The 23,333-nt window shown below is 41.2% G+C and overlaps 4 protein-coding genes across 4 annotated transcripts; 3 read left to right on the forward strand and 1 right to left on the reverse strand.

Moving 5' to 3' along the window:
- Window positions 1–611: 611 nt before the first annotated feature.
- prss16 (serine protease 16) lies at window positions 612–8,574 on the reverse strand (the record flags this gene model as incomplete). Its single annotated transcript, XM_079569564.1, has 12 exons — window positions 612–756; window positions 908–1,056; window positions 2,643–2,822; window positions 3,111–3,249; window positions 4,379–4,531; window positions 4,632–4,751; window positions 4,816–4,863; window positions 4,950–5,027; window positions 5,103–5,226; window positions 5,492–5,621; window positions 5,703–5,802; window positions 8,356–8,574. 12 exons carry the CDS (start codon window positions 8,572–8,574, stop codon window positions 700–702), a joined length of 1,497 nt encoding a protein of 498 aa, XP_079425690.1. The 3' UTR covers window positions 612–699.
- A 2,460-nt stretch (window positions 8,575–11,034) lies between these two features.
- Window positions 11,035–16,631, forward strand: LOC306972890 (lysophosphatidic acid receptor 6-like). Its single transcript, XM_079569597.1, has 3 exons — window positions 11,035–11,485; window positions 12,136–12,146; window positions 16,400–16,631. Exons 1-3 carry the CDS (start codon window positions 11,054–11,056, stop codon window positions 16,608–16,610), a joined length of 654 nt encoding a protein of 217 aa, XP_079425723.1. The 5' UTR covers window positions 11,035–11,053; the 3' UTR covers window positions 16,611–16,631.
- Window positions 16,632–19,455: 2,824 nt separating this feature from the next.
- Window positions 19,456–20,358, forward strand: LOC306972901 (lysophosphatidic acid receptor 4-like; the record flags this gene model as incomplete). The annotated part of the gene is made up of 1 exon (XM_079569608.1): window positions 19,456–20,358. The coding sequence occupies one exon, from the start codon at window positions 19,456–19,458 to the stop codon at window positions 20,356–20,358; it is 903 nt and encodes a 300-aa protein (XP_079425734.1).
- A 1,472-nt stretch (window positions 20,359–21,830) lies between these two features.
- Window positions 21,831–22,773, forward strand: LOC306978409 (lysophosphatidic acid receptor 4-like). The gene has a single exon (XM_079576937.1). It carries the CDS (start codon window positions 21,845–21,847, stop codon window positions 22,703–22,705), a length of 861 nt encoding a protein of 286 aa, XP_079433063.1. The 5' UTR covers window positions 21,831–21,844; the 3' UTR covers window positions 22,706–22,773.
- The last annotated feature ends 560 nt before the right edge of the window (window positions 22,774–23,333 follow it).

Below are 23,333 nucleotides of genomic sequence, written 5' to 3' on the forward strand. Positions count from 1 at the left end.
AAAACAACATAATAGAGCCATGCATCTGTCAAATCCAGCCAAATGCAACTGTACATAAAACATTACTAAGACAAGATTACTATCTATGTAATGGGACAATTTCGCCCCACAGTGGCGGGACAGGGTATTAAGCACATTGTAAACAAACCCAACAAACCTCAGCCGTTAAAGCTTTATTGGCCCACATAAAACCTAATGAGCTCAGGACAGTAGCAGATACAGAGCATACTTGGACTGTCCCTGTTGAGACAGAAAGGAGCAAAAAGGCTTTAAAATAGTGAGGTGCCTGAACACAAGAAAAGGTATAACAGCAACACCACAGTAAGCTTTTAGTTTTCAAAATGTGTGCCTGCATCAGTCTCGATACTTAAAGCCACACTGCGGAACATCCTAGTTTACACAGTGTGACGCTACATCACAAGACCGACTGAAAACACAAACTTGACACCGAAACCAAAACAAACTCTTTGAAATGAACAGATCGCTGAAGAGACATGCATCCCATACTTCGAATGATGCTTTGTCACATTATTAAATATTACCGAGGGAAAAATAAAAGAGTGTGATAAACATCATTAGAAGCAAAGAAAGCCGTGTACAACAATGTAAGGCTGGCTAGGTTTTTGTATTATCAGCTTCATATCACCAAACCAGGAATCTGGGCTGATAAGGACAGAGGAGGAGGTTATCTCTTCAGGATCAGGTCGAGTTGAGGGCAGCCATCTTGAGCCAGCTGGACACGCGCCTCCCGATCTCCTGACAGATGGAGAGACAAAACAGCCCAGTTTCTTTTCTTTTTTTTTATGTGTGTGAGCTCAAGAAATACTGCGACACAAGTATTTTTTGGGAAAAAGTACATATTTCCATAATATTCAGGAAGTATGCTGTTAAATATGTTTGTTCTCACCTGCCTGGCCTCCCTGAGTGATCTGCGGTCGCTGGATCTTCGGTTTGACATGTCGGCGCAGTGAGCAGTGTCTGTTATGAAAACAGTCTCCCCTCTCTCCTCTGTCCCATCCCGGATCACAGAGAGAGCGTGCCACGGATCCACTCCACCTGGGGCAAACATTTATTATCAACGCCAAACCTCTTAACCCCCACCTGAACCAGGCACGTTTTCTCCAGTTTGGCTTTACCCAAATCTAAAAGCTCAAAAAAAGCTGTACAATGGCAACGAAAATGAGGCTGAAAACGTGACAAAAATATATTTCTAAAAAAAAGAAAACGGAACAAAAAAGTAACAAAGACACAAAATGTAAAAGCTTAAATAAAGCATTAAAATAGCGCTGAAAAAAAAAAAAAGCAACAAAAACGCAGCAAAAAAGGGACAAAAACAAGACATAAAGTTACAAAAATGATGATGGAAAAGTGACAAAAACATGACAAAAAGTGCTTCAAAAATGTGATAAAACATGGTGACGACGTGACAAAAAAGTTACAATCACTTTGGTAGAGCTTAGCTTTCAAATGAGGCGTTACACTCTTGCTCTCCAGTCGAGAACCTTTTTTAGATTTGGGTAAAGCTGAACTGGAGAAAATGCCCTCGGTTCAGGTGGGGGGTAAGAGGTACATAATGTGGATGTGGGTTTAGATTCATAAACGGGCGGCAGGCAAAGGCAAAGGAACAGGGTTTCTTCTGTCATGGCAAAGATGGATTGGTTTAGATCATCTCGCGGGCCGGATTTGGCCCGCGAGATGATTCAATCCGACCCCTGACTTGTAGAGCACAAATCTCTCAAAGTCTAGCCCATTCCTATGCGGAGTTATGAAGGTTAAAAGAAATAACCAGAATACTCACTTCAGCCACTAGGGGGCAGCTTTTTTTTTTTTTTTTAAAGGAAAGAATTCCACTTGTGTCCAGCAGAGGGCACTGACATAATCAGAAATCAGGATATCAACAACACATTACAATCATGTGGTAAATGGACAGTCTGCACCTTGGGCGGCTGTGGCTACAATAGTAGCTTATCACCAAGTGCTGAGTGAATGAATAATGACAACAGTGTAGCAGAGGCTCGTGACACAGGCTTGTTTAGTGCAATACAAGTGTAAGCCGAGGTTACAGTCCTGTCAGCCTCATTATTATTCATTTATTGAAAAAAGTTTCCTCAATGGTGTTTTCCCAATCCAAACATATTTCACTGGAGCTTTTGTTTATGGAACCCGACAATACACTCCTGATATAGTTTGGCCCACAGCGACATTTACTGGGAGACCCCTGGTTTAGGTGTTTAGGTATTTTATTTGACCCTAATGGAATATACTTTTATTTGGCAAAAAAAAGTGCTACCCTACAAAGAGAGAAAACATGTCAGAGTTAGGGCCTTTAACTGTATGTGAATCAGGGAGAAACGAGCACTCCTATGTACATAAACCGGCTCTAACAGAGGATTAAACCATAGTCTTTCCAAAAATAGTGACGAAAAAATAAATGGAATTGCCCCTTAACCGAGCACATTTTTTGCATTTCGGCATGACCCAAATCTAAAAGGAGGATGAAAATGCAACAAAAAGGCGACAATAGAGCAAACAAAAAAGTGCCGAAAAAGTGACAAAAGTGCAGCAATGAAAAAGCGAGACAAAGTTAGTTAGTTGTGTTTAAGCAGAGGATGTAGAGGAGACTGTGAACCCCTCAGTCTCACCATTGACATAGAGCACTCTGGATGCCCGGGGTTCGTCAGCTCCGTAGTACGCGTTAGTGAAGGCGATGTGCTGCAGCAGGGCATTCTGGGACATCCCGAACAGCTCGGAGCAAAGTCTGGTGTACGTGCTGAGAGTTACCATCCCAGAGAACGGACACGAGGAGCCTTCACAGGTTTGGTCTGGAGAGAAAAGATGAAAATAATCACTGCATTTCTAGATTTATGTATTTGGCTTACTTTATAACCTCTAACCCTCATATAAACAAAGCAGATGAAAGCGCAACAAAAAGACTATTAAAAAAAAGTGACAAAAACATGATGGGGAAAAAAAAAGAGTCATGGTATCAATGCATACGGTATATGTAAGTAAGTCTAGCCCTCTCCCTCATAAAGGTTTAACAGTGGGTGGGTGGTGTCCAGTGCATGTGTGTGTGTGTGTGTGTGTGTGCGTGTGTGTGCTTATTGTACAGAAGCCAAACTCGGCGCAGGTCTGGTACATCCACTGCCTCTGTCCCCCGCGCTCACGCGTGGTGTCCATCAGCTCCTTCACTATGGCCTCGTGGGAGACGTCCAGACAGTGCCCCTGACCACTGCCAGAGCGGTACACCTGCACAGAGCACGGTCAGGAGGGAAGGTGCAAAAGTATAGAGTTCAACACTGACATCTAGTGGTGAGATGTAAGACGCACAGACAAAATAGAGTCAGAGGTGATGTTGAGACATGAGTGATACTTTTACTTGTTATTAGAGGCACAATACATCTATCTATCTATCTATCTATCTATCTATCTATCTATCTATCTATCTATCTATCTATCTATCTATCTATCTATCTATCTATCTATCTATCTATCTATCTATCTATCTATCTATCTATCTATCTATCAATCTAATCCAATTTAACGAAAGTTTCAAAACCAGCTACCAGTTCAAGGAGTATATTTTGTACAAATGCTTATGGGAAGTTATATTTAGCCTTGCCTGGGAGGTTTGAAGAATTCAGCAAAATAGTGTCTATTGTATATAATGTGTAAAGCATAAATGTTTCTCTGCCTGTTTGGGCCTGTCTCTGTCAAAAAAAAAAAAGTGTCACTATAGGCCAAAATGTTCCCCAACAAGCCAGTGATTGCCAGTCACTCTCAGAGTAAGAGTGAAATTTGAGAGAAAACAACCAAGTTCCTCCTGATTGGATCAGTCTGGTTCACAGGAAAGCGAGTCTCATTCGTCAAAGAGACGGCACTGGAGATTCTGATTGAAAAAAAATTGCATTATGTCAAATTTCAGACCTAGGCTGTCAATTACACGCCATCTATTAAGTTTGTGACACATTTAAAGTGATAATCTGGAAGTCTAAATGTCATACAAACTTTATAAAATGTGCAAAGAGGACCACCTGGCCTTGCATTTTCATGTAAAGTTAGTAAAAACATATGTATATTATTTTTTCGTAAAGTCCCTCCTTCCAGGATCTCAGCAACTAATCAGAGTGTAAAATCCTCCCGTGTTGACCAATAAGACAAGCTTTTCCTGTGAACTAGCCTGTCCAATCAGAAGAGAGAATTCTGTTCCTGCTCTCCTCATTTTGCAAACTAAGAAGGGCTTTCTGGTTAAAGAGGGGGAGGAGTTTGGCGTTTGTTTACTTTCAACTTTCAGGCTATCTCTCCTCACTTTGCAAACTCACAGGCCATCACTTTAAGCTGAAAGTTGTGACGACAGATGTAGAACTCCAAACTGTACCTGAGTGACTTTGACCAGTCGTTCGTAGCTGCTATAGCGGCCGCTCGTGTTTGTCATGAGGGCGCACAGCTCTCTGACCGGCATCAGCACCCCCTCTTCGTTGTACTGCACTGTCCCCATGAAGATGTCCGCCAAACTCTGCACCAACTCCACCTGAGGACAAGAGAGGGGGGCGTTCCAACTACGTGAGACTAAAAGATCAATAGAAATAATAGACAGAAACATTGTCGTGTCTTGGTGGAACGGTCACAACCTTATCATCTTCGTTTTTCAAATCCTGGCAACAGTTGAAGTCCCTTGCCACACCGGAGCTGTCCCCGGTCATCAGCTCTGCCTCCAGGACCGAGAAGGCTTTTTGCACCTCAGCAACACACTGCATTGAGAGATTGCGTGAAAAAGACATTGCACTAACTAACAAATGTATCGTACGATCTCACCTTCACTGAGCCGCCAATGTCTTCGTTCTGCAAACTCGAGCCTACAATCTAAAAAGCCAGATTCATAAAGTTCGGGAGTGCAAGTGTAAAAAAAAATGTTGTAAAAAAATGCTATATAAAAGTGTTATTTTCACCTGGCTGTATTCAGAGAAGTCCAGTTTCGCTTTGACCGGAGCTGAGGACGCCACAGCACCGTAGACGAGATGAGGAAACTACAATCACAACAAAATCTGTTTCGGTGTGATATCAATGAAAACACTGATCATGTTTTGACTGTTGGTACACACTTTTCCTCTGAACCAGGCTGACAGAGCTCCGGAGTAGGATCCTCCAAAACTGATCCATGTGTTGGCGCGACTCAGGTTGTATCTGCTGCTGATGAACTGGTGGAAAACTGACAAATCTACGAGACTAAATGGGGAATAACCAAAGAAGTAAGTTATAAGCGGATATACAACAGCAACACTGCGACTTCACAATTCTTTCGCAGCAGTCATTTTCATTTTGCCACTAGCTTTTTTCCAATGTCTCTTTCTACATTTTAGGTTGTGCTCTTCTTATTTCTCCGACTGAACCCATCTCTGCCTCTGAGTCACGTAATTGCCTTGAATTGACCCTTTTAGCGGCTGATATCTATGATCAGCGCAGCAAAGTGCAAAAAGCTCCCCAGCCTTACGCTTGCTGGCTGCTCAGGTGAACCAGGGTCTCCGTCTTCAGGGCGTCTGGGGTAACGCTGTCGCCATAGAAACGGTGCTCCAGAGCCAATAGGAGCGCTCCGTGGTCCTTCGCTAAGTCAACGTGATGACCTGAGGCAGAGGGGGACGAGTATGAATGGAGGCAACTCTTGATCACTGAAAAAAATATATCCCCTCAGTGTGATCCTATACCTGCCACGACATCATAGACAGAGATAGGCCCCTCTCCTCCAATGAACAAAAACACTGGGCCGCTGGGACGCTGCCAGTGCTTCTCATTCACCAGGAACCTCTGCAGGAGAAAAACACGATGCAAACGTTCAAATGTACATTAAAGCTACACTGGAAATGTTCAAGTTCCAAGAGCTTGAACCTCTTAACCCCCGCCTTAACCAAGCACATTTTCTCCAGTTCGGCTTCACCCAAATGGAAGCTTCTTCAGTGCCTCATTTGAAAGCTAAGAACTGCGAAACTGATCTAAATTGATCTTTTTCCTTGCGTTGTTGCCGTGCTGTGATCACATTTTTGTCACTTTATTTGTTGTGCTTTCATCATCATTTTCCTATTTGCGTTTATCTCATATTTTTGTCACACTTTTGTGGCTTTTTTGTTGATTTTCATCTTCATTTTTGTCGCCATTGTGATGCTTTTTTCAAGAAGCTTGAATTTGGGCTATGACAAAGAAAATCTTCTCGGTTAAGGCCGGGGTTAAGATGTTAAAGCACATGTTTGGCTACTTGTGGTCATAGCAAAGCAGTTACATCTTCGTGGAGACGGGCTGACGCAGTGTGACGACCACCAAAGAGGTCAGGTCTGAGGAGAGACAAGTCGGATAAAGACTTGTCTCCCAGTGACGCATGGAAGCTTATGGTAAGTGGGAGTGGAACATCACCGACTTGTCTCCATGGAGATGTTGCTGCTTTAAAGAGCCCTTTCATCAACACTCACGTCCTATAGATACAGACGGCATCGCGTCATACAACGGGGTGTGGCCTCACCGAGGGGGAAGGAAGTATGTTTTGGAAAACACAAATTGTCACTCTTTTTAGACGTTTTCTGGCAGAAAATAATCTTATTTATCAAACACAAATAAAGTTAAGTCTAAATCGGGCCCATATGGATGTTTATTCACAGCAAATTGTTCAGTAGAAGCAAAAAAATAGCCAGTCATAGCTAGCGTTAGCATGTAGCATGATGCTAACATGAAGCATTATGTTAGCATTTTGTGTTATTTATGTAATTATGGGCTGCTGAACTACCTTGCTCCTCTCCATGTCTTGTTATTTTTAGAAAACTATGTTCATAATTCTGGATTTGATAAAGGGGCCAGATGCAAGTTGGCCATTTTATACTCACTACTGCCACATCAGGTCATACGTGGAACTGCACCTTCTATATAAACCTTGTGCATGACGGCAATTCAGACCGAATTAACAACTTTTTGAGTGACAGTGCAGGATTTTAGAGGCAGTTGTGGTGAAATGGTCTAGGCTCATTCTACACATTAGGACATTGCTGCAACTTATAATTATAACATTTTTAAACACCGTATAGTCCCTTTAAAGTAGTTTTGGAGTATTTATTAAACATTTTGATTTTTCTCCTCTTTGTTCCCCCCCTAAACTGCTTCAAACTGCTTCGCCCATATATGGGCAGATGCCGTCTGTATCTATCTCAGGGGTGCCCAAAGTGGGGTCTGCGGGCCAAATTTGGCCCACTGACACAATTCTGTTGGCCCGCCAGAGAGTGACCTACTTTAGCGCTGCGTTTGGTTAATACTAACTCTCTTCCATTCATTCTCAATGGTAAATATGGATGCAGTACACTTTTTGACCACCAGGGTCAAATTGGGGGCGCTGTTTCACTCCTTTCGCAAAGTTAAGGAAACACTATTGTGGTGTCTTGGTATTTATCAATTACAGAGCATTGTAGCATCAACTTTCACAGTTTTCCAACTTTTATTGCAAAGGTGGTTGACGTCAACAACAGCATGTGTTAAAAATGTACTTATAAAAGAATTTATGCTGAACTGACATTTCAAAATAATCTAATGTGGCATTATCTTTGAGTTTACGAATGAGGTAAAGTTACTGTAGGTGCTGTAGATACAGGTGTTTTTTTTTTTTGCACTATATTGCTACAATGGTTGATTTTGTTCTACTAAAACTAGGCTTTTGCCATAGTTACCATTCATTTTAATAAGATAAGATAAGATGATACTTTATTGATCTCACAGATGGAGAAATTGCATTCGATGAGAGAGCATCCGGCAGCAGCACCCATTCAGTGCGCACCACTCTTTTTTTTCTTTGGTGAAAGATCGTTGTGTCGCGGCCGCCATCTTCACTGTTTGGTCACAGGAGGAGCACTGGTTGATGGGAAATCCATAGACGATGACCACGGCGGTGGAGCTCTTGCGCTTGGCCATAATAATAATATATCATGTTATTTGCATAGATAGAATCAAATGCAAATGTAGGCTATCGAAAAAATAAAAAGTTAATAAAATAACTATTATTATATGTAGTTATATGTGTTTTGTGCTTGACTCTTGTTTGGCCCGTGACTCACAAACACTTTTTCATTTTGGCCCTCGGAGACAAAAAGTTTGGGCACCCCTGATCTATCTCAAATGCTGTAATTTTGAAAACTTCAAAAACCTTTCGATCATGAGGAGCAGTTTGGTATTACTGGCATGTTTTATGACAGTTTAGCTCATGAAATGCAGCAACTTATAACTTGGAATACTCCACAGTGTGACTTTAATCCAGACTGAATGGTAATTTTTTCTTTTTTTTAAATCAGATTTTACATTTCTTTTGCTCATATTGTTGAGTTTTCATACCTGCCTGAACGTCCTGGTATCCTGTGCGTTGAAATGGTCCAGTTTCTGCTGGACGCAGCCCTCCGTCACTAACGAGAGCAGCTTCTCACTGGTGATCAGCTTTTGGACGCTTTGTTCCTGTAGTTTGCGATGGCGCTCCTTCAGTCTCCACAACACTCGGCCCTCTGGATCAAGAAGTACATCTTTATTTGTCAGTAATCCAGTCAAAACATCAGACATCGATGCCCATCTTACCTGCTCCTATCAAGGTGAAGAGCGAGAAAACTCCCACACACTGAAGTGAAAGCATTCTTTTTTTCTGATGTGGCAAAATCAATACACAGTGAAAGTTCTTCACCTGACCTTTATATATATTCACTGGAAATAAATGAACCATGATTCCACCCACGTGCAGTTTTGATATTTAACACTTGTAGCTCAGCAGAAAGTTGCGTCGGCTTGGCTTTGTGTTTTGTCTGTGTGGGCAGATTTGGACTGAGAAGTGGAAATTAATTCTTTCACTGAAGCATTGTCTATATTTTAACCGCTTACTTTACCCAAATCTAAAAGCTTCTCAAGCTTACAGCCTACAGGCCAGGGTAACGTCTCATTTGAAAGCTTAGACCTACAAAACTCCTCCTTGTTTGCGTGAAAACGTTTCATCACGTTTTGGTCAAATTTGACATTGTGACTTGATCATAGTTTGCATTACATAAAAAATACAAAATTCGGCCAAAGCACTGCAAAAAAAATCCATAAAAACGTGACAAAAACGCAATGAAAGCGTTACAAATATGTGACAAATTAAGACGTTAATTCAATCTGGGAGACTAATTTCAGCATCACCCACCTCCAGCCAATGATCGCTTCCATGAGGGCCACACCTCCACCTCAGCCTATCAGTGTAAGAGCCGCACCTCTGTATCATGCCCTCGATCCTGCTTCTAAGCCTCCAGCAATCATGGTTCGATTCCCAGCTGACCCACCTCCACCCCTTCTCCACCTCTTCTGTCCACGGCTTCTGCCTGCTGTGTTCTTCACAGGGCCACCTTAACCACTGGGCTTGCCTGGACTGGAGCCCAGGGGCCTACAGTAGTCAAGGGACAATCAGAAGTCAATAATCCAATTTGTTGATATTTCTGTTGATCACTTTACATTAGCGGCGCAAGTTTACCAACCCCACTCTAGAGGGCCGAGCTAATGTCAAAGGGCCCATCAGAACTTCAGTAGCCTAGTAAAAAGGCATTTGTTTTTTTTTATCTGTGAATCACATCATTGTGGCATGAGTTGACCAAACGCAGAGCCACTATGACAATTTACAGGTAGTCCCGCTGCAGAAAGAGTTCACGTTATCAGGTGTTTTGTTCGTATTAGTTGTTGTAGTGGATGGCGATGAAGAGAAGGGTTAGGGGGCCTATATTAGCCCAGGGGGATATGGGTAGGTTAAGGTGACCCTGGTCCTTCACAGGTCTCCTATGACCTATGTCCAGGCTCCAGGGAAAGACATCCCTGACTCTGACCTGCTCATCCATACTGACTTTAATTCATATGTTGATGTCTCCTGCCGTGGTCTGCTGAAATATGTGACAAAAATGTGTCAAATGTGACAAAAAAGCAACGGAAACGTGATTAAAAACGCAACAAAACCTACTAACATTTGATAACAAAAACAAGCAAGAAGCTTAGACGAGTTTTGCAGTTCGTCGCTTTCAAACGAGGCGTTTTACACTGGCCGATAGGCTGTAAGCTCTCCAGTAAAGAAGCTTTAAGATTCGGATAAAACTGGAGAAAATGTGCTCAGTTAAGGTGGGGGTTAACAAAAAACCAAAGCAAAATGTTGAAGCCACACAGCGGAACATTCTTAGTCACAAAGTTTTGCCAAATATACAACGTTCTATGCAGCATCATGATCTTCTCAATTGGTTTCAAGCTTGTCTGTTTTTTATCGCGTGCTACTCGAAGAACTGTGCTGATAAGAGCTTCAGTGAAAGGCCTGTCACGCAGTCAGGAAATCTGATAGAGAAGGATGTGACTCAGAAGTGATAACTCATCAGTTTGAAGATGGTGCATGATTTCTCTTGTTACCAAACTTGAAGGTGTTAACGTTATTTTTACTATCCTGTATATTTTCATCATTATCCACTAAAATCTGTTCTGATATTTCATTTGTCTGTAACATCAGTGGCAACTTGGCACGCTTCAGTTTCGTACCTCAAACAGACAAACGTTGGTGGGTTAGGGTTAGAAATAGAAATCAGCTTGAACGGGCGCAAGTCGCAAATAGAAAAGATCATAATTAATGTCTTCTGCGCACAAAAAAATGTCTTTTCTCCGTGGGGTCCTCATACCTCTAATCGACTCTAATACGCTCTTAAATGTATGCTTTTTGTCATTTTTGTAGTTCCCATTTCAGTCTCATTTCAACTGTCAGTGCTCATGGATTAGTTTAAAGCGTGCAAGACTTTCCCGTTCGACTTTGCTTCACAGGATAAATAAAAATATGACAAGAACGTTTCATTTTAACTGCTTTATGTTTGGAATCTTGCAGTCCGCTGTGTGTGCTCGTGCACGTAATGGTGGTACATTGTTGATCCAGATTACACAGCTTCTTCATCTCCCACAATCTTGTTTGACATTCACACCAATGCAAACAGGAAGTTTACAGCAATGCACTGAGCAGTTAACAACTACTTGCCTTCTTTCTTGCACTTATGTCACCATGAACAACACCACCGGAGAGACGACGGAACAGCTGACTTACGCTGTTTTTTTTGGGACAATAACGTCCATCGGTTTCCCTCTCAACGTCATCGCAGTCTGGATATTACGGCGCAACCACAGCCTCAAGTCTCCGAATGTGATTTTTATGCTCAACCTGGCCATTGCGGACTTGCTTCTCGCCTGCTCTCTCCCACTGAAGGTGTACTACCACGCGACTGGAGCTTGGCCTCTTGGAGACAAAACATGCATCGGGGTTCGCGAGTTGTTTAACATCAACATCCGTACCAGTTCTATCTTCATCACCTTCATAAGCGTTGACAGACTCTTGGCTTTGGTCTACCCACTCAGATCTCGCTACATTCGAACAGCCCGCAATGCTGTAAAAGCTGTTACACTCACCTGGCTTTTATTGATTATCATTGCCATCCTTGTATGTATAGAATATGGAAAACATTGGGAACGCTACATAGAGTCTTTTTGCGTCAAACATCAACGGAATACAACCACAGAAACAACCACAGAAAGCCAAATAAGCGACCCATTAAGATTTTTTCAACTTACTCTATTTCTAGTTCTCCTAGTTGTCAATGTTGTATCCACTGCTTTAGTTTCCCTGACACTTCGTAGAAATGTGAAAGACCTGCCGAAGGTCAACAACAGAGTCAATGTCATGCTCCTTTATGTCATGAGCTTGATAATGTTCATCGTCTGCTTTTTGCCAAAAACCCTGTGCGCGTTTATACAAGCTGGACATCATCATGACATAACGTATCTAAAGTGCCTCGCGGCGACTAACTGCTGCCTCGACCCGGTGCTCTATTACTTCTCGCTGGATGCTTTCTGGAAGAAGAAAGAGGAAAGGAAACCAGCCCGAGCCACACATCAGAGAAATTAGAAGAAAATATGGTGGTTGGATATGTCAAAGAGACTATGGGCCTATTTAGCTTAATGTCTATGTTGTTTTAAATGTTGGAGCTAAACTGTGAAACACATATTTGCATTTACTATGTTCCTGTTAAATATGCTGATCAAATATGGATTGAATTATAAGTGTACCCACTTGTTTTTACCCCCTTTCAGTGGGTCCCATGGTGCTGAGGGTGCTGGGACATACAGTAAGCACAGGAAATGCATTTTGGGGGAAATCTTGTCCATCAGCGCCACTTAACCAAAATATGTTTCCACTGCTCCACCCTTACGTTGAAGTTTTGTTTACCAATGTTTAGCAATAAGAACTTTTGTAATTGTACCTGAAATAATAAATAATCTTGTCTGGTCCTTTCTTGGTCTTCTGGCAATTCCTTTTTATTCATTCTGAGAAGCCATAAGCCCCTAGCTCTCAGTGAACTGTGTGTCAATGTGGATTTTTTTTTGCTTGTGAATAAAGTCTGTTACAGCAGGAAGTGTCGAAATGAGTAGACGATACAATGGCTGTTTCATAAAGCCTAGGGCTGGAGCCAAAAACGGTAAATTGGTAAGAGGTCTAACGCCAAACTGGATGTGTGTCAGCGTCCCCCATGATAAGAATCGTCCGAATTGTTCAGTAAGGAAACAGTCACCCATTCACTCTCTCATTCGTCCAATGTACGCAGACACTGGAGGCAACTAGGGTGAAGTGTCTTGCCCAAGGACACAACAACAGTGTGCATTTGCAGGAGCAGGGATTCGAACCCATGACCTTCCGATCACAGTCACCACCGTTGGCCCAATTTTTTTTTACGATTTTTCCAAATGTCTGGTCTATAATCCTGTAAAAACAAATACTTGACCGCTCCGGACGATTTTTTTACTTTATAGGTGATCCAATCATAGTTTCTGTCCCAGCTTTGATTAGTTGTTGCTAGCATTAGCATATAGTTGCTATCCGCAGCATTTTGCGTGGCAATCAAAACTACAATAGTGGAGGTTAAAACTAACTCAGCGATTGAATTCTCCAGACTTTTTTTATAGTTTCGGGTAGTAGCTGGTAGCTAGTAGCAAAGAGAAGGAATTTAGGATTATGAATGAAAATTCCAACATAGACGAGCAATACGCTGTTCTCCTACCCCGGACCGCTACAATAAAAACTAAATTGTTATCACGACTAAGGCATAAACACTACAAACAAGGAGAAAAGCAAAGGCTCTTGGCATCTCAACCTTAAGAGCCTTAGCTCTTCAAGCTATTCCTAAAAGCTGAAATTACGAATGATTCTGGTCAAACAACAATTGATGAAACTTTTAAATAAATGTAACCCTAAGTTGTATAGATATGAGTCCACAGGACACTGCAATAATTGAGAGCTTGTTCAGAGACCTTAATATTACCCAAATTAATATGGAACAAAACTATGTATTAGAAAAAACGTAAACATTGCTTGTAAAACAAGCAATAAATAAAATGTAAAATTCAAAGGCCGCCGGCCCAGATGGTTACACGGCAAAGTTCAACAAGCTTACTAAGGATCAGATCTCTCCTCTCTTATTACAAGTGTTCAATGAGGCACTGCTCTCTGCCCCCGTCATTTTATGAAGCCAGTATCTCACTCATACAACTCAAGTCAGGTAAAGACCCTTTAGAACCTGGCTCTTACCAGCCTATGTGAATAACAAAATCTTAGCAAAAATTTTAGCTACATGTTTCGAAAACATACTCCCCACAATCATATCTCCAGACCAGACAGGGTTTATAAAATACAGACGATTGTTCTTTAATGTAAGGAGGCTAATGAATATTATTTATTCCCAAGAAACGAATAAACAAAATCAGGAGTTGCTGCTCTCCATTGGATGCAGCGAAGGCCTTTGACAGGGTCGAGTGGGATTATCTCTTCTTGACCCTGTCGAGGTTTGGATGTGGTCCTAGTTTTGTATCTTTAATCAAATTATTGTATGTTCAACCACAGGCATCTGTTCAAATTGATGGTTTGAACTCAACTTACTTCCTTCTAGGGCACTCAACTGGACAGGGCTGTCCATTATCGCCGTTGTTATTTGCCTTAACAATCGAGCCATTGGCCACTGCATTAATGGGACTATACATAAGTTTAACCACAAATAAATATATACAAATTTAAAGTTTCTTCCTCATACATGCTCCAATGCCCTGGTGAGTAGAATAAATAGAGAGTGCCTTGGGGCAAACAAGCAAACAGCGTAATGCCTAATAACGTCGAGGGCATTCACAGTCAGGTGTAGCGTTAGTTATCTTCTTCATACTGAAGCCACCGAGGAGCATGCTGTTAAAATTTGGCAACAAATTAGAAAACATTTTAAATGGCAAGATATTTCAGTATTAACCTCGATTACACTTAACCATGAGTTCAACCCAGCACTTTGTAAAGTTGATTTTTCTCAGTGGAAAGTCAAAGGAGTACATTTAATACAGGATTTGTTTTTTGAAAATGTATTAAAATGTACATCTTTTGATCACTTGCATCACAAATATCAAATTGCTAATGCAGCTTTTTTTAATATATATATATATATATTTACAAATCCGTAGTTTTGTAAAATCAATGTTCCCAACTTTTCCTCATCTGCCTCGACGTGACGTGACGGACATGAAAACTATAGTTCTAAAAGATCCGTTGAAAAAAGGTTCAGTTTCTAAAAGATGTAATGAACTGTCAGATATGGAATATATGCCTTCACCTGATCACCTAAAAGAAGCTTGGCAACAGGACATTGGAATAAACATATCTGCCTCTCAATGGACTAAGGCTCAAGACAATGTCCACTCATCTTCAGTCTGTGCTTGTCATGGACTGCTACCGTTCAAAGTTCTAGGGCTACACCTCTCCAAAGTACGGCTTTCCGAATGTCCTTTAGGGTGAACACATCCATCGGGTGATCGTTGCGGCCAGGAACAGGCTTCACTAGCTCACACTTTTTGGAACTGTCCTCACATAACCTTTTACTGGACTGAACATTTTTAAATTACGGTCTTATGTTTGTGGAACACAGTTACACCCTGACCCGGGGCTTGCACTGTTTGGAGTACCCCCCAGTAACAAGCAGAAAACTGTTATTAAACTTATTTCAGTGCTCCAACCTATATTCATTTGTTACACGATAAAATGAAGTGCGTCCAAATAGAAAAATATACATTTAAATTAAATGGGAAGGTAGATGTTTTGGGATCCGATTTGGGATCCGTTTCTGGGGTACCTCAATAAGTTCAAGCAGGCAAATGTGTGAATTATTATTATTATTTAATTTTATTATATATTTTTTTTCTTTTTTTGGGTGCTGTTGTTTTTTTGTTATAAAATGTAAAAAAAAAAAAAATCTTTAATACAAATTATAATGAAAAACAAAACAAAAAACATGCAAGACGTTCCCATTCGACAATGCTTGCTTTCGCTTAGCTGGTCGCGCATAGGCTGCAAGTGACATGCTTGACGGGAGGAATAAAAATATGAGAAGAAAGTTTAATTATAACTGCTTTATCTTTGAAATCTTGTCGTCGGCTGTGTGTGATTAGCGGCATAAACACCCAAGCTCGTGCACGTAATGTGGTGACACGCTGCGCAATAGTTTCCAAAACTGACTTCTTTATCTCCCACTATCCTCTCTAGCATTCACACCACCACAAACAGGAAGCCACATTAAGCCACTCAATGCGCTCCGCACTTACCGTCTATTTGTCTTATATCTTGCACATATTCCACCATGAACAACACCACAGAGGAGAACCTGACTTACGCTGTCGCTTTTGGGACAATAACGTCCATCGGTTTCCCTCTCAACGCCATCGCAATCTGGATATTACTGCGCAACCACAGCTTCAAGTCTCCGAATGTGATTTTTATGCTCAACTTGGCCATTGCGGACTTGCTTCTCGCCTGCTCTCTCCCACTGAAGGTGTACTACCACGCGACTGGAGCTTGGCCTCTTGGAGACACAGCTTGCATCGGGGTTCACGTGTTGTTTCGCATCAACATTTGTACCAGTTCTATCTTCATCACCTTCATAAGCGTTGACAGACTCTTGGCTTTGGTCTATCCACTCCGATCTCGCCACATTCGAACAGCCCGTAATGCTGTAAAAGCTGTCATTTTCACCTGGCTTTTGTTGATTATCCTTAATATCCCTAGATGTATAAGATTTGGAAAACATATGGAAGGCTACAACTCTTCTTGCTTTGAATATCGGCGGAATGAGGGCGATCACAAAAGCGGCCCAATTGTTCAACTTGTTCTAGTTCTGGTTCTGCTAGTTGTCAATGTTGTATCGACTGTTTTAGTCACCCTGACACTTTGTAGAAATGTGAAAGATCTGCCGAAGGTCAACAACAGAGTCAATGTCATGCTCCTTTTTGTCATGAGCTTGATAATGTTCATCGTCTGCTTTTTGCCGAAAAGCATCAGTGAGTTAAAAAAAGATAGACAAACGTATCTAAAGTGCCTCGCGGCGACTAACTGCTGCCTCGACCCGGTGCTCTATTACTTCTCGCTGGATGCTTTCTGGAAGAAGAAAGAGGGAAGGAAACCAGCCCAAACGGGGACCTTGATCACACATCAGAAAAATACAGATCCAGAGATCCTATGTCAAAGAGACGATGGGCCAATTTAGCTCAATGTTTATTTTGTTTTTAGTGTTCCAGCTAAACTGTGAAGCAAATATTTGTATTTACTATGTTTCTGTTAAATATGCTGTACAAATATGGATTGAATTGGAAGTGTGGACACCCGCTCCTGAAATATTGTAATTCATGTCATCTTGTCTCGCACTCAACACAATAACAAGATAATGAAAAATTGAAGTGATGTTTTTTTTTTTTTCTCCCCATGCAGTGGGAACCCAGAACCCACACTCTGGGGGATAGTTTGTGCATTGCAGGCAACAATATTAAAAAAGGAAGGACCACAGGAAATGCGTCTTTGGGGAAAATCCTGTCCATCAGTGCCCCCTAACGAAAATATGTTTCCACCGCTCTGCCCTTGCATTTAACTTTTATTCAAGAACTTTTGTAATTGTAGCTGAAACAGTTCATTTTTATTTCATATCATTTAGCCCCAAGCTCTCTTTTACTAAAATGTCCTGTAAATAAAAATAAAATATGGTTGATTGTCAATGAACTGTGTGTCAGTCTGGATTTTTTTTGCTTGTGAATAAAGTCTATTACAGCAGGAAGTGTCGTAATGAGCAGATGATACAAAATCTCAAAAGTGACAAATAGCGAAATCTGGTGGTTTGAAAAAGTCGACCAGCTTGTGAAAACATAAATGCTACACTGGGGTTACTCATTCAAAAATGTGTAGCTCGAACTTATTCTGCAACTTTATCCTGTTGTGCATTACACTAAATTGTGTGTTTTGAATTTCTGATCCTGGTATTTAGTAGGACTATTATTTTCTGAAAATATTTAGCCATATCAAGACAAGCAAATGTGTGTGCATCATTATATAGCATATTCAAATTCTTATACTCATTCATTTCTACCATCGCACTGAAAGCACCTCTGCGCTTCCTTCAAACGGAGTTTCTGGGAAGTGAAGCGATAAGGGGGGTCTCCAAGTAAAGTTCCCTGGGGGCCAAAACATACATGGGGAGTGTATTGCCAGGATCCATTAACAAAAGCTCCTACATAAAAAAAAAAAATGTTTTTATTGGGAAAATACACTTGAGGAAACTTTTGTCAATAAATGAGCCTGACTGGACTGTAGCCAATGTGTTGTTTGTATCCTGATCTCTCATTATGTCAGTGCCCTCTGCTGGACACGTGTTGAATTCTTTCCTTTTATTTCTATCTAAGCAGCCCCCAGTGGCTGGAGTGAGCATTCTGGTAGTTTCTTTATAAAATCATAACTCTGCAAAGGAATGGGCTAGAGACTTACTTTTTTTTTTTCTTTTTTACATATTCAGGAATCTATGCCCAACAAGTAGTGGGCTGGATTCAATCATCTCGCGGGCAGGATGTGGCCTGCTGGCCGTAATTTGCCCAGGTCTGTTCTACACCTTAGGACATTGGTGCAAGGCAAGTTTATTTGTAGAGCACAATTCATACACAAGGCAATCCAAAGTGCTTCACAGTTGAAAAGAAAATTACAAGAAAACTGATATAAATCCATAAAAAAACATCAACATAAAATTAATCAATTACAGTAAAAGGCAAGAGTGCAGATAAAATACTTTCAGTTATATGCACGGGCAAAAAGAACTGTTTTCAGCCTGGATTTGAACATTGTCAGAGTTGAGCCCTGTTTCACATTCTCATGAAGAATGTTCCAGATTTTTGCTGCATGAAACTGAAACGCAGCCTCACCGTGTTTATGATTGACTCTGGGAACCACCAGGAGACCCCTTCATGAGGTTCTCACGGCCCAAGATGGTTCATACGGCTGTAACATGTCAGAGATGTACTTCGGCGCTAACCATGAAAAGACTTGTACACAAGCAGAGCTGTTTTAAATTCTATTCTCTGAGTGACAGGAAGCCAGTGCAGAGACCGGAGCACTGGACTAATATGGTCGTATTTCCTGGTTCTTGTCAGGACTCGAGCAGCAGCGTTCTGAATGTACTGCAGCAGTATGACAGCTCGTTTAGTAGACAGTAGTCTAACCTGCTGGAGACAAATGCATGGATAAGTCTCTCTAAGTCTGGTTTTGACACTATTCCTCTGATCTTAGCAATGTTTTGCAGATGGTAAAAAGCTGCTGATGTTCTTGCTTTGATGTGGCTGTTTAAGTTCAGGTCTGAGTCCATGATGGCTCATAGATTTCTAACCTAATTTTTTGGTTTTAAAGAGAGAGACTCAAGGTGACTGATAAAAATGTGTCTTTGTGTCTGTGGGCCAAAAACAATGATCTCAGTTTTGTCTGAGTTTAGCTGGAGAACGTTGTTTTGCATCCACAAACTGATCTGTTTGATGCAGTGACAGAGTAAGGCCCATGTTCACCAGCCATCAGTGACATGTAGGGGGAGGAAAATAGATAATTTTAACATTTTTAAACTCTGTATAGTGCCTTTTATGTCTTCTGCAAACCTCAAAACGTCCTTTCTCCATGTGGTCCTAAAAACCTGTCGCACTGCAATTTCGACCTCTAATGCGCTCTTAAATGCATGTGATTCTTTTGTCATTTTCGTAGTTCCCATTTCAGTCTCATTTCATTTGTCAGTGCTCATGGATTTTTTTTTAAATGTGTAAGACTTTCCCATTCAACTTTGCTTGCTTTCGCTTAGTTGGTCGCACAAAGGCTGAAAGAGACATGCTTGACAGGAGAAATATAAATATGAGAAGAAAGTTTAATTTTAACTGCTTTATCTTTGAAATCTTGTCGTCCGCTGTGTGTGATTAGCAGCACAAACATCTAAGCTCCAACATTCACACCACCACAAACAGGAAACCACATTGGGTTTGCCTCAGTGCACTGAGCACTTTGCGTCTATTTGCCTTATTTCTTGCACATATTCCACCATGAACAACACCACAGAGGCGAACCTGACTTACGCTGCTGTTTTTGGGACAATAGCGTCCATCGGTTTCCCTCTCAACGCCATCGCAGTCTGGATATTACTGCGCAACCACAGCCTCAAGTCTCCAAATGTGATTTTTATGCTCAACTTGGCCATTGCGGACTTGCTTCTCGCCTGCTCTCTCCCACTGAAGGTGTACTACCACGCGACTGGAGCTTGGCCTCTTGGAGACACAGCTTGCATCGGGGCTCACGTGTTGTTTCGCGTCAACATTTGTACCAGTTTTATCTTCATCACCTTCATAAGCGTTGACAGACTCTTGGCTGTGGTCTACCCTCTCCGATCTCGCCACATTCGAACAGCCCGTAATGCTGTAATAGCTATTATACTCACCTGGCTTTTGTTGATTGTCATTGCTATCCCTGGATGTATAAGATTTGGAAAACATTTGAAAAAACACAAGTCTTGCTTTGAACATCGACATGAAGAAATGAATCCCACAAGCGAACCAACAAGAATTTTTCAACTCATTCTAGTTCTGCTTCTCCTAGTTGTCAATGTTGTATCGACTGTTTTAGTCTCTCTGACACTTTGTAGAAATGTGAAAGATCTGCCGAAGGTCAACAACAGAGTCAATGTCATGCTCCTTTTTGTGATGAGCTTGATAATGTTCATCGTCTGCTTTTTGCCAATAACAATTGGCGGGTTTATAAAAGGTGGTCAAACGTATCTAAAGTGCCTCGCGGCAACTAACTGCTGCCTCGACCCGGTGCTCTATTACTTCTCGCTGCATGCTTTCTGGAAGAAGAAAGAGGGAAGGAAACCAGCCCAAACGGGGACCATGATCACACATCAGAGACATAAAGATCCAGAGATATTTCAAAGAAACGATGGGCCTATTTAGCACAATGTTCATGTTGTTTTACATGTTGGAGCTAAACTGTGAAACAAATATTTGCATTTACTATGTTTCTGTTGAATATGCTGTACAAATATGGATTGAATTGTAAGTGCGGACACCAGCATCTGAATACAATAACAAGATGATGAATGAAATATTTAAGTACTGGGTTTTCTCTCCCCCTTGCAGTGGGAACCCAGAACCCACACTCTGGGGGATAGTTTGTGCATTGCAGGCAACAATATTAAAAAAGGAAGGACCACAGGGAATGCATCATTGGGGGAAATCCTGTGCATCAGTGCCCCCTAACGAAAATATGTTTCCACCGCTCTGCCCTTGCATTTAACTTTTATTTAACAAGAAGAACTTTCGTAATTGTAGCTGAAACAGTTGATATTTCGTGTGGTCCATTCTAGGTCTTCTGCCACTTCATTTTTATTTCATACCATTTAGCCCCAAGCTCTCTTTTAGAAAAATGTATCCTGTAAATAAAAATAAAATATGGGCTACACATTGTCAATGAACTGTATGTCAGTCTGGATTATTATTATTTTTTGCTTGTGAATGAAGTCTGTTACAGCAGGAAGTGTCGTAATGAGCAGATGATACAAAATCTCAATAGTGACAAATAGCGACTTCTGGTGGTTTGAAAATGTCAACATAAACATAAATGGTACACGGGGGTTATTTATTCTCATTCAAAAATGTGTATCAGTGGAGTGATCATCAATGAACTTCTTTAGCAGTGAATGATAAAGGACTTCCGAAAGTGATACATGGGTCTACGCCTTGGCTCGTTTTTAACCCTCAGAAGTAAATAGTCTGGATTTCTAAGGCACTTTTCCATCAGAACTATGTCTCAAACCACCAGATTTCAAAGTCATTCAGGAAAAACAGTTCTCCCTTCCATTCAACATTGTATCACAAATAATTAAACTCCACGTAAACTACACAGCAGGGACAACATCATTACTGTTGCGGGTGTGATTGCAGGTCACTATCCTGTATATTCGGCATGATGATGACAAGCACTTTTTTCATTCTCCACTAACTGTTCTGATATTTCTGCTGTGACCTCTGATGGCCACTTGGCACGCTTCAGCTTCGTACTTCAAATTGACTTTAATGCGCTCTTAAATGCATGTGATTCTTTTGTCATTTTCATAGTTCCCATGTCATCTCATTTTCGTCTCATTTCATTTGTCAGTGCTCATGGATTTGTTTAAAGCGTGCAAGACTTTCCCATTCGACTTTGCTTGCTTTCGCTTAGTTGGTTTTGCAGAGACATGCTTGACAGATGGAATAAAAATAGAAGAAAGTTTAATATTAACTGCTTTATCTTTGAAATCTTGTCGTCCGCTGTGTGTGATTAGCAGCACAAACACCTAAGCTTCAACATTCACACCACAAACAGGAAACCACATAAAGTTAGCCTCAATGCACTGAGCACTTACCGTCTATTTGCCTTCTTTCTTGCACTTATGTCACCATGAACAACACCACCGGAGAGACGAAGGCAGAGCTGACTTACGCTGTTGTTTTTGGGACAATAATGTCCATCGGTTTCCCTCTCAACGCCATCGCAATCTGGATATTATTGCGCCACCACAGCCTCAAGTCTCCGAATGTGATTTTTATGCTCAACCTGGCCATTTCGGACTTGCTTCTCGCCTGCTCTCTTCCACTTAAGGTGTACTACCACGCGACTGGAGCTTGGCCTCTTGGATACACAACTTGCATTGGGGTTGCCTTGATGTTTAATGTCAACATTTATTCCAGTTCTATCTTCATCACCTTCATAAGCGTTGACAGACTCTTGGCTGTGGTTTATCCACTCAGATCTCGCCACATTCGAACAGCCCGCAATGCTGTAAAAGCTGTTATACTCACCTGGCTTTTGTTGATTGTCATTGCTATCCTTGTATGTATAGAATTTGGAAAACATTGGAAACTCTACACAGAGTCTTTTTGCGTCAAACATCAACGGAATACAATCACAGAAACAACCACAGAAAGCCACATGAGCGACCCATCAAGAATTGTTCAACTTATTCTAGTTCTAGTTCTCCTAGTTGTCAATGTTGTATCCACTGTTTTAGTATCTCTGACACTTCGTAGAAATGTGAAAGACCTGCCGGAGGTCAACAACAGAGTCAATGTCATGCTCCTTTTTGTAATGAGCTTGATAATGTTCTTCGTCTGCTTTTTGCCGAAAACCATTGGGTCATTCATGAAAGATGAACTAACGTATCTAAAGTGCATCGTTGCGACTAACTGCTGCCTCGACCCGGTGCTCTATTACTTCTCGCTGGATGCTTTCTGGAAGAAGAAAGAGGAAAGGAAGCCATGATTACACATCAGAGACATTAGAAGAGTCCTCGTGCAGAAAATATGGAGGATGGAGATTTCAAAGAGACTATGGGCCTATTTAGCTTAATGTTTATGCTGTTTTAAGTGTTGTAGGTAAATTGTAGAAATATCCTGTGCAAATATGGATTGAATTGTAAGTGTACCCAGCATTTGGACTACTAATTTTAAGTAGTTCTCATCGTGTACTCAACACAATAAGGGCTGAAGCCGACGAAAAGTTGAAGCGTGAAGGCTTTTGTTTGTTTGTTTTTTCCTCTTGCAGTGGGTCCCATGGTGCTGAGGGTGATGTAGGGCGCTGGATAGTTTGCAAGTTGCAGGCAAAATCATTAAATAAGAAATAAGCACAAGAAATGCTTTTTGGGGGGGGGGAATCTTGCTCCACCCTTGCATTTAAGCTTTATTTAGCAATCAGAACGTGTGTTTTTGTAGGTGAAACAGTTAATAATCTCGTCTGGTCCTTTCTTGGTCTTCTGCCATTTAATTTTTATTTCATGAGAAACCGTTTAGCCTATACAATACAAAAATATGGGCTATACATAGTCAATGAACTGTGTATCAATGTGGATTTTTCTTTGCTTGTGAATAAAGTCTGTTACAGCAGGAAGTGT

This window comes from Gobius niger (assembly GCF_951799975.1).
Source record: "Gobius niger genome assembly, chromosome: 1".
Lineage (NCBI taxonomy): Eukaryota > Metazoa > Chordata > Actinopteri > Gobiiformes > Gobiidae > Gobius > Gobius niger.

Coding starts and splice junctions, on each gene's coding strand:
- LOC306972890 (XM_079569597.1), top strand. CDS start 11,054: ATGAACAACACCACCGGAGAGACGACGGAACAGCTGACTTACGCTGTT.
- LOC306978409 (XM_079576937.1), top strand. CDS start 21,845: ATGAACAACACCACCGGAGAGACGAAGGCAGAGCTGACTTACGCTGTT.